The sequence below is a fragment of the Synchiropus splendidus genome, chromosome 1 (assembly GCF_027744825.2).
Source record: "Synchiropus splendidus isolate RoL2022-P1 chromosome 1, RoL_Sspl_1.0, whole genome shotgun sequence".
In the NCBI taxonomy this organism is placed as follows: domain Eukaryota; kingdom Metazoa; phylum Chordata; class Actinopteri; order Syngnathiformes; family Callionymidae; genus Synchiropus; species Synchiropus splendidus.
In genome coordinates, this window is record NC_071334.1 from 1,066,959 (window position 1) to 1,085,105 (window position 18,147).

General features: G+C 49.0%; 1 protein-coding gene across 1 annotated transcript; it reads left to right on the plus strand.

Moving 5' to 3' along the window:
- The first annotated feature begins 69 nt into the window (after positions 1 to 69).
- On the plus strand, positions 70 to 15,841 carry smc5 (structural maintenance of chromosomes 5). The gene is made up of 24 exons (XM_053853730.1): positions 70 to 229; positions 577 to 718; positions 911 to 963; positions 1,080 to 1,242; positions 1,922 to 2,056; positions 2,168 to 2,308; positions 2,807 to 2,968; positions 3,516 to 3,587; positions 3,723 to 3,978; positions 4,051 to 4,205; positions 5,866 to 5,979; positions 6,790 to 6,884; positions 8,030 to 8,162; positions 8,221 to 8,394; positions 9,752 to 9,921; positions 10,006 to 10,129; positions 11,454 to 11,576; positions 11,824 to 11,949; positions 12,042 to 12,137; positions 13,946 to 14,050; positions 14,123 to 14,242; positions 14,296 to 14,475; positions 15,430 to 15,525; positions 15,583 to 15,841. Exons 1-24 carry the CDS (start codon positions 114 to 116, stop codon positions 15,712 to 15,714), a joined length of 3,183 nt encoding a protein of 1,060 aa, XP_053709705.1. The 5' UTR covers positions 70 to 113; the 3' UTR covers positions 15,715 to 15,841.
- Positions 15,842 to 18,147: the final 2,306 nt, after the last annotated feature.

Genomic DNA, 18,147 nt, shown 5'->3' on the forward strand with positions numbered 1-18,147 from the left:
AGGCGGCAGTGTCGCAGCCAAAGGCCGCTCGCTTGTCCGCCAACACTTGAAGAAGAAGAAAGTGCCCAATGACGTAGAGCTGGCGTCACCTCCCTCTTCCCGCGCAGTCCATCATGGCGAAAGCCAAGAGGAAGCTTTGTGACGTGATTGCCAGCGATTCTCGCCGCGAAGACGAGGTGGAAGGATTCGTACCCGGAGCCATTCTGCGAATAACCATGACCAACTTCCTGTACGTATCCGCCAGCGTGGCTGTGTTGTCTCGGAAGAGAGTTTGTCAATGATCAGTCTCCGAAGTTTGAATCGCGACCGACGAGACCTGGTGTTTCATCAGGAAGCGTCCTGTTCTCCAGAAGAACTAGTGCTGTTGTGCTGTGGGCTGGCTCGTGCGTGTGCGTGTGCGTCATATGCCGACTGGTTCCTGGAACTTCTTATGTATTTGCCCTTACTTTCACTTCTGCGTGGACTCCAGTTCAGGACGGAATTCGGTTGAGCTTGTTTTGAAGTGTATGTCGAAAGAAGGGGCAGCAAAAGAGAGTGTGGGTTTGCTGAGTCTAATCCTGATCTGGACCTTGCTAGGACGTACAACTACGCCGTGTTACGACCCGGACCGAACCTCAACATGATTGTTGGAGCCAACGGAACCGGCAAGTCCAGTGTGGTGTGTGCCATCTGCCTGGGTCTCGCTGGGAAGACCTCTGTCCTGGGAAGAGGCGACAAGGTGAGGGTGGGGGATGCAACCCCGTCGGTGGGTGGTGTCCATGAGTTTTAGTGGTCCTTCACATGAGACTGCAGGCCTCTTCAACACAGGGCCCCCAGCAGAACTGGATGGCCTCCTCAAGATACCCTGGTTATCGTCATGTTCAAGTATACTGCTCTTCTTCTTGCTCTCTTAAATGTCCTTTCTTTCAAGGTGGGGCTCTATGTGAAACGGGGTTTCAGCAAAGGCTCCATTGAGATTGAACTGTAAGCATTTCCTTCAAACATGAGTGCTCCTCTTTTAGGGAAAAACAAACATCCTAATGGAGTACGGATTTGCCTAGTTCCCTTGTTTGCCTTTTGAATCAGACTTGTTGTTTCAGGTACAAGCCTCGGGGACGACTGGTCATCACCCGGGAGATTCAGGCTGACAACAATCAGTCGCAGTGGAAGCTGAATGGCAAACACTGCAGCCAAAAAGCAGTGGAAGATGAAGTCAAGGCCCTTCAAATTCAAGTCAGCAACCTTTGCCAGTTTCTGCCGCAGGTTGGTTTCTGTACATCGTTCCGTTTTCACTGCTGTGCTAGGCTGGCGTTTGAAGTTGGACATCCTCTTCTCCTGCTGGAGTAGCAAACTATTTCCACCGTTTCATCTTAAGATGCCATCCTTAAGTTCCAGCTCCATCAGCTCCAGCTCCATCTTCCCCTTCCTGCAGCATGTGCCAGGTCTGCCCCATGTTTCCCTCCCTACACCGTTTCTCTGCTGACTTTACCAAACTGGTTGAGCACTGGCGATGGGCGATAAAATACAAGCTTTTAAAGAATCTAAGATCAGATTAGATTATCTGTTTATTATTCTTAGATTAGAGAATCTGAATCGAAGAATCTTTAAAGATTTTATCAAAGACGGAGAGTCAAGTTTTGGCATGTACTGCAACTGAAAGCCAAATGCAACACTGCAAGCATCACTTCAGCGTCAGCAGTGTGTTGAGTGACATTGTGTTGGTTTGGCTGCCGCAGAGCACAACACTGCTCGTTTGGTTGGTCTGTGTCAGAAAACTGCTTTGGACCAGACAGACTCTGCTCGGATGCCAACTCAGCCAGAATGTGTTGCTTTTTAGGTCACCACCAGAATGCCACCATTGTCACCAGTGGGGCTGAGATAGTTGAATGAAATTCAGGTGACGGACCTCCTCACAGCGCCTCGTGTATTCTTTCTTACACAGGAGAAAGTTGGGGAGTTTGCCAAAATGTCCAAAATCCAGCTGCTGGAGGCCACAGAGAAGTCTGTGGGTCCACCAGAAATGTTTCAGTATCATTGTGAGCTCAAAAAATTCCGTGACACTGAGAAGGAGATGGAGGTGAGCCGTTCTTGGACAGACTCTTTTGTTGTTCACTTTTGTTCATTGCCAATGGCAAAGTTGGTCAGAAAGACGTGGGTTTCATTCACAGTTTTTGTTTCTCACTCTCAGCGCCATTTGAAGGAAAAAAGCGCTTTTCTGGAGAGGCTCAAACAGAGAAACGAGAGAAACGGACATGATGTGAATCGCTACTATGAGAAGAAAAGGCATCTGGATTTAATCCAGTTGCTTGAGAAGAAGAAACCATGGGTGGTAAGTGTCCAGTTCTAGATCTGCTGTGCTATATGCTGCTCCTCCACGTGATACTCAGAAGGACCTTCCTACAGGAAAAGACCGACCAGATCTACAACGGTTTCCCGTTGACGGCTCCAAATGTAACATTCACTTTTTTGATAGTGTCATTCAGTTTTGCGAGGCCAACGAAAAGAGCCGTGGTCGTACTTGCTCGTCCAGTTGCTCTCCTTTTGGGTCTCTAAACCACGGCCACCATTTTGCTGTTCAAAATGTATAGTAGTTTCCTCACATCTTAACTTGAATTAAGTCAAAGAACATTTTTTCTGGTCTCGCTGTCAGCCACTCTCGTCCATAAGAGAAGCATATGAGCGCCCCCCGACTTTCTTGGATGTTATCTTCGGCTCCAAAGGAATTGGACTTTGTTCAGATTGGTGTTTGTCCGACAGCCTTTGAAAGGCTGAGACTCCAGCAGCCAGCCCAGTGACAGCTGTATTTCTCTTCATCTTTCTATTGCAGGAGTACGAGACTTGCCGTGGGGAGTTTGAGGGTGTTCAGAAGGAGCTGAAAGAAGCCAAAAGACGGCTCGCAGCACTCAAGCTGGCCCAGGCTCCCATGCTGCAGAAACTCCAGACCATTGATGGCCAGCTCACGTCAGCTGCAACTCATTTGAAGGAAAAGGTTGAGATTCCACGCTTTTAGGAACGCTGTTTTCGCTTCCCTCTTTTGACTTTTCTGCGCAACAATGGCTGTGGCCTTTCTAGTTGTGTATTGTCCACTCATGCATCAAGCCATGTGACGCTCACTCCACCCGTCAGGGGCTGTGACATGAAGTCAATTGGACCAAGTCATGCTGTAGACAAAAGAAAAACTTGTAGCTCCTCAGAAGAGGGTGATGGCTGGCTCAGAGGAGCAAGCACAGCTTGGTTCCCAACAGAACACCCTGCTGTAGTGCAGTGTTTAGTCATGGCTGATAGGAGCTTGTTTACGGTGGCTGCACATGAAGGTTATGACGCCATGGAGGCGGGTCTCGTCGTCTTACTTGGTGCGACCCTGAATTTGCATTCACAAACCCTTGGTGTTTAGCAGAACAGATTGTCGATGATTGAAGATCGTTTTTCTTCTGTTTGAGAGCTAGTACCTTATTTTGTCATCAGGCTGTCTACGGTGAGGGACTGATGTTTCTGTCAACGTTTCATTGGTTGTCAATGGCTGCTCTGGTTTTCAGGCTGCCGCTATCAAAGAGGCGTCGCTCCATTGCAAACGGAAGCAAGATGAGTTGGACAGAAAAAGTCAGCAGGTAGGCAACGCCTGGGACAACTGAAGACTCCCTGTCCACAACATGCCGCTGAAGCATTTGGTCTGCAGTCGCTGGAGCCAGATGAAAGTGCAGTTGGTGTTCGAGGAATGGTCACTTCTTCATTTGCATTTTCAGATTGAGGACGTGAAACAAATGCTGATACTGAAGCAAACGGAGAAAGAAGACCAGCAGAAGCGAGTCAGGAACATCCGTTTGACCATCAAGGACTTGATGGACGAGCTCACCAAAGCAAGCGACCGACCTGATGTAACCCCAAAGCTAAATGACGTCAACGATGAGCTGCGGCGCATCCAGAAAGAGAAGACCAAGGTAGAAGGAGGAAAGTTGGACCTTCGAAGGGAGCACACAAACATCTGTGCAGACGGCAGATGTGAGTTTTGCTGGCTCTGAAGTGCTGCATTGGAAAGATGCGGTTGAACAGTCCAACAACTTGCCTTGGCAGTGATAAAGAAGAAGCTTCTGGACATGATCAACCTGATGGCTGTCAAGGAGGAGAGACTGCGGGCTTCCCACCATGACACTCACGCTGCCATGATGTGGTTAAGGCAAAACCAGAACCTTTTCAGTGGACGTGTCTCGGAGCCCATGGTGCTTTCTGTGAGTCAGAGTCTTCTTTCTACATTTTTCCATCAGGGGCTGCAACCGCCAGTCGTTTTCCTCAACTGTATCCCAGCCCTCACTAGCGCCCTGTAAAGCTTGTGCTCTTGCCGCTACGCCGACATCATCGTCCCTCAGTCACCTGCACGCCGGGTGCTTGACAGCACTATGGTCGGTTTACACACTTTGTTTCTTTGGACGACGAGCAACAGAACACGGTATACGTAGGTCACGGGCTACATCTGAGTTTTGGCTGTGTGATGGAAGAGTGGCTGCACATGGATGGCTCTTCTTCCCAGCGCTCACTCAGGCCTGGCGACGTGTGGCGCTGCTCACATACTCTTCCATCAAAATGATGCGTGTCTGTGTCAACACCAAGATCAGCTCCTCCCCTTTGTTGCCTTGGCACGCACCTTTGGTCGCTGCATTCGTCAGTCATACACTCACATAGCCAACTCTGCCCTTTGCTTTATCAGTCACCTAACTTTTCCTCCTCTGCTGCTCCGTCCCAGTCAGCTTCACAAGGCCATTTTGCATTCACTGCACGGCGCCCTGCAGGAAATCAGTTAGGCAATGTGACCGTGGCGCACTCAGCTGGAACCTGTATTGGGCGCGTCCTGCCAGTGATGTGCTATTGGCCTCGCCAATAACAAGGAAGCAGGCAGCACTGATGGTCGAGCTGTAAAACAATGGCAACCCAGAGAACCAAAGTCTTGCCTCGGTCTGGCAAAACCGAGTGTTGCTGCAGGGATGCGCCTGCCGAGGGCTCGCTCATCCCAGGTTTTTATAAAACATTTCCATTTGGTGCATGGCATTCACTTGAATGAGAGAACAAATGATTTCGTTTTTTAAAGAGTAGACCGACGCTTGAAACGGCAGACATGACCAAAGCGAAAATGCTCTTGCTAAACCGGCTCCAGTCTGCACTCAACTTTACATAACAGTTGAAGTCACTTGCATCTGAAGTCGCACTTGGGCTTAAACGGTGTGTGTGTGTTTGAGAACGATGCGCTGCGGTGTGCTCCCAGATGTTTGTCCCTTTGTGTCGGCTTTATAATGATGGGCAACGATGAGAGAGCTTCCAGGATGTGTGAAGACAGAGCTGGAGATCACACTCATGTACTCATGTATATCTCAAGCTTCAAAATACAACAGAGGTGAAATGAGATCTGCAAGACCTCTGATGAAATTCTCAGCCCACTCTTCCATTGTGGGAGGAATCTGGCGACGCAATCCTCCACTTTCAGTGGTGACAGCAGCCACTCCGCTGCTTGGCAATGCTTCATTGATCCAAAGGCTGGATACAGTGTTACACTTTTGGACTGCGAGAATGGAAGTGCAGCTTGCAATGAGTCTTCAACCGAACTATCTGGAGACATGTCTGGAACAGTTGGGTGTCCTCTGATCTCGGCATTTACTTTCTTTGAAAAATGTGTATGAACGTGTTACTATTTGTACTATATATATATATAAACTTGACCAGATTGGATATTCTGTATTATTCAGTATTCTGCCAAACATTTGACATTTTATTCAGCTTTGGCCAAACTTTTCATTGGGGTGGATGTTTTCCTACAAGCTCTGTTGTTGCGCTTGTGTTTTCCCTGGGGGCCTGCGTCTGTTCATGACTGTTCACCGCTTGTTTTCCTTTCTTTCCCAGATCAACGTGAGGGATCAGAAGTTTGCCAAATATGTGGAGGACTACATCCCATTCCGGGATCTGCGAGCGTTCGTCTTCCAGAGCAAAGATGACATGAACAAGTTCATGATTGAGGTGCGATGCTCGTACATTGTCACGGTCGGCAGGTGTAGTTTTCCCGTATCTGAATACCCAAGAAAGTGCTGAAAGATCATTTTAGTGAAGTTACATGTTGTGTATGTGTCTGATCATGTGATCTCACCAAAAGATAGATTTCTTTGTCCTGTCATGTGAGGGTTATTGTTGTTATTGCTGTTACTGCGGCAAATGTTGGTAAATAAGTGTTTTCTTTTTTAGTGTCAAGAAAATAACATGCAGGGGTCTCGAACATATTAAGTCGTAGTCAAAGTCAAATAATAATCATATGGAAAACAGTCAGTGAAAGCACAGTAGCAGCACTGCTTCAAAAATGAATAAGGTGCTGCTTGTTTTGCAAATAAAATATACATGTTGAGGATGAGGGAGCTGCTCCCAGCAACACTGGGACTGCTCTGTACATGTTGCTGTCTCTCAGGTCCAAGGGATTGACAGTGTTTTTGTATTTCCTGTGAGATGGCTTCAGTGCAGAGCTTCCAACTTATGAGAGTTGCAACGTATGACATCTCCAGTTGCGGTGTCTGTGGAGGTCTGACAAAGCTGTTTGCCTGTGACTTTAGCTTGCTGAAACAAAACGTTAACCTCGTTCAGACAATGAAAACCCTGAGTTGTGTAGATCAGAGTTGGAGTTCTGTCTCGTGACAGTGCCATTATTGTGGGCAAAATACCTGCATGTTGTGTGGCTTTGACGGAGACTATCAAACACAAACCCATAAAAATTGGGCTGCGTCACATTGTGTCTTGGTCACGTACAAGTGAGCGCTGAAAAAAGATGTCCTTTTTTCCCAGGTCCGTGACAGAATGAACTTAAAGGTGAATGCTATCGCTGCTCCTGTGGAGTCCTGTGCCCAGCTGCCACCATCACGCAGTATCGAGTCATTGAGGTGAAGCTGATCGGAGCAGGATAAGCCCACTTCTAGCATGCTGTTGTTTTGCTCATGTCTATCAATGTGTTCTAGAATGAAGCTATTGTACAGAAGTGGGATGACCAGAGACCGCGAGCTGTTGCTCCCACAGCACCCGTTTCTCAACGGGCTGAGCATTTAAATGCCGGGCCAACAGGCCAAGTGAAATGAATTAAGTGACATGCGTTTCAGACTTTGTCATCCTGGACCTCCTTGATATGGTCTCCTGACAGTCCGCAGCGTCTCAAGGAGCTGCGCCGAGTACCATCGTGTCCGTCACACTTTTTTCCCACGTACGGACGTGATAATGCATAAATAAAAATAACTTACCACGGCAGTTCAGAGCTTCCTGCCGACAAAAAAAGGATTGTGTTTTCAAGGGCCTGCCGTGTGGTGGCAGTAGAGATGTCTCTCATTGTCCCACAGTGCAAAGACACACACCAAACAACAAAGATACAAACCACGCAGCGCAATAGCAAACATCAAACACAAAACTGTCCCACTCTGCATATTTACAACATGCTGTAAGCCAATACAAAATACATCAAAACGCTCCGTTCAACTACAGAGAGCTAGAAACATGGGACATGAACTGTGCACGTGACTCACTTGGAGTTTCAACCAACCGTGTTAATAGTGAACAAAATGAAATGCGCCCCCTTGGTTTTAACACGCCAGTTACTCCTGACACTGAATGAGCGACATGAAGTACGTGGCAAAATCGCAGATCCAGATTCTGGCATCAAAGCTGATTGTAGGTGAGCGCTTCTCTCCGTGCCCATGTGCATGGCTGTCTTTGCTGCCAGTTCAGCAGCCGCGCCTCGCGTCTTTATCCTCCGGTGAGCCACAGCTCTTCTTCATCTGTCAGGACGATAGTTGGCAGCGCTTCAACGGTGGCTCACATGGATTGAGCCTTTTTTCCAACTCTCTCCATTTGTTAACTTGACGTTCCATCTTCCAAACACTGTAAATATGTAGCTCTCTAAGCCTGGGTTATTTGTGGACCTCTTTAAATGGAAGAGGAAACAAGAAACGATCGAAGAACAGTGCTGTGGACCAAAAATCTTGACAGTGAATCGTTTTGAAATCTTTGAAGCTCAATTGATTCAGTCTCTTATATGCAGGCACTTTGGTTTCTGGTCCTACTTACGTGAGATGTTTGATGCTCCTGAAGAAGTGATGAGCTACCTTTGTCGCCAGCACCATGTGCACGAGGTTCCAGTGGGTGATGATCATACCAAAGCTCAGATCAAAACGGTGTGTTCTGCTTCATGATTGGAAATTGCCCGGTGTTTACTTGTGCTTTGTGTCTCAGGTGGTTGAACAACCATATTTGAAGGTGCTCTACACCAGAGAGGAGCGCTACGTGGTGAAGCGCTCCTACTATTCTGGCCAAATTAGCACGTGCAATTCCGTCGTTCGACCATCCCAGTTTCTCTTCATCACAGTGGACACTGAGGAGAAGCAGAGGCTGGAGCTGCTGCTGAAGGTTGAGCACTCTTTTCTCTTTAGCTGCTCTCTAAAGCTGATTCCTTAACCCAGGCCTGGCCAACCCGCATGCGGCTCTTTCCCCACTTTCATGCGGCTCCTCAACTAAAGGTCTGGCATGTGTTTCACCTGTGGTTCACTGTTGATGGAGGTGAAGTCCGCGAAGATGGGACACACACACACACACACACACACACACACACACACACACACACACACACACACACACACACACACACACACACACACACACACACACACACACACACACACACACACACACACACACACACACACACACAGAGCGGGGCCACGTCCCAACATAGAGGAGTCAAATACACATTTCTATCTACGCCGCTTGATATTTCCAGGAGGATCAGGGTGAAATGGAGGAGTTTGAAACGTCAGCCAGCAAGCTGGTGACACACAGGGATGAGCTTGAACCGCTGTACTGAGTCCGAAAGAGCATATTTTGCTATGATTATTATTTAATATTTCCATCTGATATTATGGTTATTTGACTCGACCTTCATAATTCAACGTGCGGTCAATTTGTCAGGAGGTTGTTGGTTCTGTCAGTGTTAATTGCGCTTGGGATTTCAGTAGGGGAGCAGCCATCTTTCCTCGGCCCGCCTCTTCATTTGTCCGACTGGATGTGCGGCTCCAGTTAAGTGTACGAGGGACTTCAGGTTTTAGCTTTCTTTTGGGTTTTTAGCGCTAAAACCGCCATGATCATATCCACTTTCCTGATGTGTCATTTCATGTTTCTACTTCTTCTTAAAAAAGGCATAGTGACCCTCATTTAAGCCGCTGTTTACATGTAGGGAAAACCCTGCACACTATAACTTTGCATTTTAAAATACATGACTGGCAGCAGACAAAAAATGTTAAGGGCAAAGTGACCAAAATATCATTGCCGTCATGAGAATCTATTTTTGGCTCTTTTGACTTGAGAGTCTTTTCTTATTCTTAGTTTTGTATTTACCATCAACTTTACCCTTCCGTCCTTGTCGCCGTGCTTGCTCTTCTTTTTTCCTTATTGCCTACCGTTTCTCCTCTGTAACCTGCAGTTGCAATGAAAATCCTCTTATTATATTGGCATTATTAAAAACGATCTTTTTTCCCCCCTTCAAATTGGGGGAGGCCAACTCCACAACACTGGAACATACATGTGCATCCATCTCTCAATGAACTGGGAATTGGATTCTCATTGAAACCATGCACGTCATTGAATAGTAAAATGTCAAAAATATCATTTTGAGAGCGCTTTTAAGAGCTAAAAACTATACGAAATGTGAAAATCAAAGACAGAAACAAAACATTTAATTTACTGATGTGTTTCATTGCTGTCTCTTCAGGACTGCGAGTCAAAACTGCGAGACACTGAAGAACAAATTAAAGCTACGCAAGTTGAAACTGCTGCTTTGGAGTTGCAAGAAAACAAGTTGCTGGCAGAGAAGAAGCAACTGTCTGAATTCAAGGGAAAAGTGAAGCAACTGGAGCAGAAAATCCGTATCAAACAAGATAGGTGATTGTATTTGGTGTCCCTTTCTCCTTTACACTCCTGTGAGTGATGAACCAGCAGAGTGATCCCATGTCTCTGCGTCTGAAGTCTTGAGCAGATGGAGAACAGCGGCATCGACCTGAAGAAAATAGAAGCGGAGGCCAAAGCGAGCATTTCCAGTGCCATCTCAGACAAAGTTGCTGTGGTGACAGGGTTAGTCGCCCAAATGAAGGTTGGTTTCCTCATCCAAACCCCTGGACAAGTTTATGCAGCTGACTTCAAACTTGTGAAAGGTGAAGCCAGACAGGCCCACTGGCCATCTGAGGAGTTGTTCTGGCTCCCCTCTGTAGAGTTCATGCCTGCCTCAGCAGGGACGGTGGAAGGAAGCAGCCAGTCCGTCATGGCAGAGTCAGTTGGTCGTCTCTGCCGCCGAGGTGGTTTTGATGCAGCATGACGTCAGCGCCTGCCACTTGAGTGCCCACCCTTTTGACAATATCGGGATTTTATTCGCTCTATTTAGCCTGGCTGTTTGTTGGATGTCAAGATGGCACAAGTTTTCATGACTGGTGTTTCAAAAACTGAACAATCTTAAGAAAAGGTTTGCCTTTAGCCCGAGTGACTGAATACTGACACCTGCTGGACATTTAAAATCCCTGCAGGCCACCTTCTTGACAGTCTGGACTGACACCGACTCGATGACCTGGCGTATACAGTCATATCATTGAAGTCTTTGCATTCGTATTGTATTATTCCATGTCTTCAAATAATGTAAATGAATGTAAGAGTCATGTAAATAATGTATCATGATGTGCAAGAGGATGCTTGTGGACTTTTTTTCATTTTCTAAATGAAGTCTGCTGCATTTCTTGCAAAGAATAATGTGAATAGGAAACAGAGTTTCCTTGAAATGAATTTGAATTCGTATGGAACCAGTGGAAAATCTCTGACAAACTGGGTAAAGATTGAAATCATGACATTGTTCTCCTCTGCTAAGAGATCAATGTGGCCCCACATGGCAGACGACTTGTGTGAGCTGCTCCATAATCCACAACAGCATTGACGAGGAAGCACGACATTAGATCGTTTCAGCAGTTGCGCTTCCATATAAACAGTGTTTCTGTGGCGCCTTTTTGTCAGGCGATTGTCTTGAAGCGCTGCGAGCTTCGGTGTTGCAGCACCCAGCGCTGTGTAATACTGTTTAGATGAACTATCACAAGTCATGATGCAAAGAAACAATCGGGGTTGAAATCATGCTCAGCAGATAAACAAACGAAAGAAACCAAAGTGGAGCCCCAACTGCTACCAAGCCTCAGGCGGCCCATTCTTTTTAGGCTGTTTTCTGATAAACAATGTCTTCAATTGTGATCAGCTGAAATGATGTTCAGTCCTTTTCCTTCAAGGGTGAAGATGTTGCTGGGGTAGCAGATCCGTTGGTCATCTGCAATTTGGCTTTTCACCCTTCCCCCTCAACAGCCCATTTGAAAGCCGTGTTTTTTGATGTCATTCAGCACACTGGAGACTGTGCAGTCACCCGTGTGCTTCTCTGACTCCTGCAGCTAAGAGCCAAATTCACCATGGAGAAGGCCAAGCTGGTTCTGGAGATGGTTCCTCTGAAGGCTGAGAAGAAAAAGCTGCAGCACCACTGCAGAGAAGGTTCTTCTGAACTCAAGAATCTTGAGGTTGTAAATCGCACACACATCATTAACCTATGGGGAGAGTGCTTACGGAATAAATCAAATAACAGTCATAAAAATGTGATGTGTGATCATTTTTTTTCTGGCCGAAAATGTTCCGTGCACCAACTTTTAATGAATCCTGAAACACAAATGGCCTTCTACCTTTGAGGGAGTTCACTTCACTTGTCTTTGTACCTCAGTCTGATGTTTCAGAGGCCGATGTCACACGGCACATGTGCTGTATTTGCAGCAAAAATGTCAGCAGCTGGAGAACCAGAAGATGGCGCTGAGGGAGCGCAGCCAAGTCCAACTGGCCCGAGCCAGGCAAGTGTGTCACATGTCCGACAAAGAGCCTCTGTCAGAAGAGCTTCGCAACGTAAGTGCCTTTTATCGCTTGTCATGTGCAAAGCGTTGGCGTTCTCCAAGAAGTCCTCACGAGTCTGTGTGTGTTGGGCCGCTGGGGTCTAGGCATTCTCCAAGCTGCCCAGCACACTTGATGGCATCGAGAGAAGTTTGAGTGAAGAACAGGCTTGTGCCGACTGCTTCGCTGGACTGGATGAAAATGTAAGGACACTCAAGGGTGGGTCAAAGGTCACCTGACCTGGTCTGATGTGGCAGAGCTTGGTTGCTCGGGGGCCACTGTCCTGGAGTCTTGGAGCGGTAGTGTCGTGTGGCCAATTCAGCGGGGCCCGAACTGTGACGTGGGCGTTGCTCCTGTGTGTCTCATGTATCGCAATGAACCAGTGTCTTGGGATGATTATTTATGAATGCAATTCAACAAGCCTCAGTGGCGATAAATCACTGGATCAGAGCCACATCATGCCACAGTTGAGTGATTGAATATTGGATAATTGGTTGACATGGAAAGATGCTGTGGCTTCCTCAAACCTTCTAGTTTTCTCTCTGCCTCTCCCTCTACCCCTGCTGAGAACCTGCCCCAGAACCACAAGACAAAAGAGACCTGTCTCGGTCGACTGGTGTTCGCGCTGTGTCTGGAGAGTCAAGAGGGCGGCGGCACACTCGCGCCGCGTGAGGAGGGGCCGTGGTCTCCAGAAGCTAGAGGGACTACCTCACCTTCATGAGCTCAGGGTTGCTTTGTATCCAAGACTCCGTTCACGTGTTGTGGCCACTGTTACGACTGAGGGGCCGAATGATACGAGCCACGCACGTGGAGCGAGTCTGCCTGGCGCGGTGCCTTGATGCGTGTGTTAAATACAAGACCTTGTGTGTAATTCAGCTGCTGTGTGCTTCGCATGCCTTCTTTGGCTGCATGTGCTGAAAGAGCAGAGAGGAACACTGCCGTTTCATGATGTTGGGAGGCAGTGGCTCAAGGTCGCTGAAAGAAAAAAGATGATGTTGTTCGTCAACAGTATGTCAAACTCTGCTATTTCCAAGTCAGACACAGTGGACCAGTGGTCGCAGAGCAGGGCTGGGCGCTTGCAGAGTGCTCTGCGGGGCATCAATGGAAATCACCATGTGTTATTTACCAAGCACACGCTCCACACCGTGCACCTGGACTGCAGGGAGCTTTATTGAAAGTTCATGACATTGGATTTGTTCCAGCAGATGGCGCCATTATGGGTCACCAAAACACTGTCGGTGGAGTCTGTCACACACCCACCGAGGCACCAGTAACTTCACTCTAAACTCATGTCATCCCTGCAGCTGGGGTCAGGTTTTGTTGGCACTGCCTTTCATCCACATCAGTGAGTCCCTGTGCCATTGACCCGTGAGCACTTGGAAGGATTTGATCGATCACTAGCTTCTGGTGGGACCCTTATGAGTGCAGGAACCGTCAAGAATGCCGCGGCTCCGCCTTAGTTCCTTCTGCGTTCGTGTGGAATGCCATTGTGAAGATGCCATACCAGTTCCATCCAATCGCGCTGTGTGAATCGAGGGCTTTTCGTCGTACTGTGTGTGATTCGCCACTGTGAGGTCCTGAACTCTGAGGCTGAGGAGGGCGGCAACTGTTGCATTTTGTTCATGATTCACATTTCATTCATTCATTCTGTTGTCCATTCATCGCTGACTCGTGGTCATTCAGCACCTTCTCTGAATACCACACCTCAGTGTCTCTGGCCATTCACCCTCACCAGTTGTCAGCAGCTGGTGAAATGTTGACACCAAACGAGTGGTTGTGAAGAGGACGAACAACATGTTGTGGCTGTTGTCCTGATCTGTACAGTGCTCTGATCTTGATGCTTGTGCTCCATGTGGTGCTCCACTGAACTGCAGGCGGAAGGAGACTGGAAGCGGTTGTGAAATAAAAGACATCTCATCTAAAATAGGTCCGACAGTGTTTCTGAGCAGCGGAACATTGGTTGGCTGTGATGTGTGCCCTTTCTGCTGCAAAAGTTGTGCTCCTATTTCAGGTTGTTGAGGAGTTCAACAGAAGAGACCGAGAAATAAAGCTCCTACAGACGGAGGTGGATGAGAAGGTTGGATCTTTGACTGCCTACAAAGAAAGCATTTCACAGGTAGTGATCACTGGCAATGAAGTGGACATGGGGCTCACGAATGCTAACTGAAGCCTGCGTCCTTGTGTGTAGGTGAAGGAGCAATGGCTGATTCCTCTGAAGCAGCTGGTGGAAAAAATCAGCAACAAATTCAGTCTCTTCTGCCGCTCTATGCAGTGTGTGGGAGAGGTGGATCTGCACTCTGACAACAAGGTGAGCGTGCCATTTGCTTTGTGAAGAGCTTTGCTTGACTGCTTGCTTTTCAGGAAGAGTATGACAAGTTTGGCATTCGGATACGAGTCAAGTTTCACCACGGCAGTGAGCTGCATGAGCTGACTGCTCAGCATCAAAGTGGCGGTGAGCGCAGCGTGGCCACCATGCTGTATCTCCTGGCCTTGCAGGAGCTGAACCGCTGTCCCTTCAGAGTGGTGGACGAGATCAACCAGGTGAGAAGTGTCTCACACATCATGGGTGCTTTTGACCTCGGTGTCAAAAGTCTTTATGCAGAATGTAGGAATATACACCTGGAATCTATCTGCCGCCTCTTCGTTTCCTCGTGAGACTGGCGAGCGAAGAACCAAAAAAACCCATCAATTCAGATGCATTCCCTGACAGAGCTCCGGGTCCACAGCTACACCAGGCTTGGCCTTCGCCCAAGTGGGCTCAAGTGACCAAGATGACCATATAGAGAGATGGATAGATCCCAACGTTTCTGAAGCAGCGTCTTGGATTCATTGACCGTCTACGTCTGTCTGTCTTGGATATCATGACAAATGTCCTCAATACGTCTTCAGTATCAAAGGCGGATGTTGCTGCTCTTGTTGTCAGGATCGTGTACTCCTGACGTCCTCCTGAGGTCACTCCTTCATGCTCAGCCAACAGTCACCATGAACACCACAGCCTGCTGAGCTCTGGTCTCCAATCGGAGGAGTATTGGGATCGCCAGATTCAAGTATTGGGATCGGCCCGGAAGCCCAAACGTGGATCGCTGAATCCCTCATTTGTGGCGTCGGTTTTCTGCCTGATTTTAGGTCCAATTTGTGAATAGAGCTTATCAGAATCCAACAGTATCTGTACGTTGACACGGCTGACGTTGTGCTCCGTACGTGGCCAGTCGAGCAGTTTTGAAGCTTCAGGGTGAGAGCTTTTGTTGCGGCCACCCAGGCTCTTGGCGGCATCTGCTAAATGGACCTTGTGATCCAACTTGGCTACTTGTGAATTGGAGTAATAAAGTGAGTGAGGATGTGAACCGGCGACCTTCCGTTGCCCGGGTGTGAGCTCTGACCACCAGTCCACCCAACAGTGGTGGCTACAGCATGATTCCTCTGGTTTTCTCTGTCATCGGAGGGAAAAGGTCATTCAGCAGAGGTTGTTTTGTTTTTTAACATTTTTCCCTTTAGGGAATGGACCCGGTCAACGAAAGAAGGATCTTCGACATAGTCGTGCGGACGGCCTGCCAGGAGTCGACGTCGCAGTATTTCTTCATCACGCCCAAAGTGAGCTTTGACTTTGAAGTTGCTGGAGCTTTGACTGACGCGTGTCGTTCTCTGTAGCTGTTGCAGAACCTGCCGTATGCAGATGAGATGACTGTTCACTGTGTCTATAGTGGCACCAACATGATCCCCGCTGAGGAATGGGATGAGAAGGCTTTTCTCTACCAGCGCCGTCACAGAAGAGCCACTTGATCTGCTTTAAACACTCAAACATCAGAGACATCATGACGCAACACACAGCAAAATATACTGCTTCATGGCAAGCCAAAAGCATGTGGGCTGAGGTTCACTTGTTTAGAATAAACTGTACCCTGCAGACGTCTGTGGCAGCTCTGGTGCTTTCATGTCCTGGAGCGTGGGTGAGTCAGAGGCAACGGAGAGGAGGAATCCTGGGGCGTGGGTGAGTCAGAGGCAACAGAGAGGAGGAATCCTGGGGCGTGGGTGAGTCAGAGGCAACAGAGAGGAGGAATCCTGGGGTGTGGGAGAGTCAGAGGCAACAGAGAGGAGGAATCCTGGGGTGTGGGAGAGTCAGAGGCAACAGAGAGGAGGAATCCTGGAGTGTGGGTGAGTCAGAGGCAACAGAGAGGAGGAATCCCGGAGCGTGGGTGAGTCAGAGGCAACAGAGAGGAGGAATCCTGGAGCGTGGGAGAGTCAGAGGCAACAGAGAGGAGGAATCCTGGGGCACGGGTGAGTCAGAGGCAACAGAGAGGAGGAATCCTGGGGTGTGGGAGAGTCAGAGGCAACAGAGAGGAGGAATCCTGGGGCGTGGGTGAGTCAGAGGCAACAGAGAGGAGGAATCCTGTGGCGTGGGTGAGTCAGAGGCAACAGAGAGGAGGAATCCTGGAGCGTGGGAGAGTCAGAGGCAACAGAGAGGAGGAATCCTGGGGTGTGGGAGAGTCAGAGGCAACAGAGAGGAGGAATCCTGGGGTGTGGGTGAGTCAGAGGCAACAGAGAGGAGGAATCCTGGGGCGTGGGTGAGTCAGAGGCAACAGAGAGGAGGAATCCTGGGGCGTGGGTGAGTCAGAGGCAACAGAGAGGAGGAATCCTGGAGCGCGGGAGAGTCAGAGGCAACAGAGAGGAGGAATCCTGGGGCGTGGGTGAGTCAGAGGCAACAGAGAGGAGGAATCCTGGAGCATGGGAGTCAGAGGCAACAGAGAGGAGGAATCCTGGAGCATGGGTGAGTCAGAGGCAACAGAGAGGAGGAATCCTGGAGTGTGGGTGAGTCAGAGGCAACAGAGAGGAGGAATCCTGGAGTGTGGGTGAGTCAGAGGCAACAGAGAGGAGGAATCCCGGAGCGTGGGTGAGTCAGAGGCAACAGAGAGGAGGAATCCTGGAGCGTGGGAGAGTCAGAGGCAACAGAGAGGAGGAATCCTGGGGCACGGGTGAGTCAGAGGCAACAGAGAGGAGGAATCCTGGGGTGTGGGAGAGTCAGAGGCAACAGAGAGGAGGAATCCTGGGGCGTGGGTGAGTCAGAGGCAACAGAGAGGAGGAATCCTGTGGCGTGGGTGAGTCAGAGGCAACAGAGAGGAGGAATCCTGGAGCGTGGGAGAGTCAGAGGCAACAGAGAGGAGGAATCCTGGGGTGTGGGAGAGTCAGAGGCAACAGAGAGGAGGAATCCTGGGGTGTGGGTGAGTCAGAGGCAACAGAGAGGAGGAATCCTGGGGCGTGGGTGAGTCAGAGGCAACAGAGAGGAGGAATCCTGGGGCGTGGGTGAGTCAGAGGCAACAGAGAGGAGGAATCCTGGAGCGCGGGAGAGTCAGAGGCAACAGAGAGGAGGAATCCTGGGGCACGGGTGAGTCAGAGGCAACAGAGAGGAGGAATCCTGGAGCGTGGGAGAGTCAGAGGCAACAGAGAGGAGGAATCCTGGGGCGTGGGTGAGTCAGAGGCAACAGAGAGGAGGAATCCTGGAGCGTGGGTGAGTCAGAGGCAACAGAGAGGAGGAATCCTGGAGCGTGGGAGAGTCAGAGGCAACAGAGAGGAGGAATCCTGGGGCGTGGGTGAGTCAGAGGCAACAGAGAGGAGGAATCCTGGAGCGTGGGAGAGTCAGAGGCAACAGAGAGGAGGAATCCTGGAGTGTGGGTGAGTCAGAGGCAACAGAGAGGAGGAATCCTGGGGCGTGGCTGAGTCAGAGGCAACAGAGAGGAGGAATCCTGGAGCGTGGGAGAGTCAGAGGCAGGTGTGTGAGTGCGGCAGTGTTAAGAAAGACTCTGGAGGAACCTGGACATGTGGTGGCCTCCAACAAACTCTGAGCTCGTGGTGGATTTGACTCTGATTGAGGGGTGATGAGTCTTGAAATATCTGAGAAAGAAAAACCATCAAATTGAGGGTGTGAAACCTGCCAAACCCCATCGAGAAATCTAAAATAAGAATAGAAACAAACTCTAATGAGCGAATGTGTGATGAATTACTGGCACTTTCATGGCATCAGAATATTTGCCACATTCATTGACGTGTTTCAACGTGAATGAATGTGGGGGGTGGCTGGATTCAAGTCTTTGTATCGCCTGAGTTCGACTGCAGCTCTTGGGATGTCTTGAGAAGACTTGTCTTCCAATGAACCTTGCCCACTGTAGCGGCCTCTTGCAGTCACTTTGACAGACGTCGAGTTTCAATACTGCTGCTCCT

What these genes read in the sequence shown, in the direction of transcription:
- smc5 (XM_053853730.1), top strand. Translation starts at nt 114, where the DNA reads ATGGCGAAAGCCAAGAGGAAGCTTTGTGACGTGATTGCCAGCGATTCT. An exon ending in ACAAAGAAAGCATTTCACAG is followed by an intron (nt 14,051 to 14,122) that starts GTAGTGATCACT and finishes CCTTGTGTGTAG; the next exon opens with GTGAAGGAGCAATGGCTGAT. An exon ending in TGGTGGACGAGATCAACCAG is followed by an intron (nt 14,476 to 15,429) that starts GTGAGAAGTGTC and finishes TTTTCCCTTTAG; the next exon opens with GGAATGGACCCGGTCAACGA.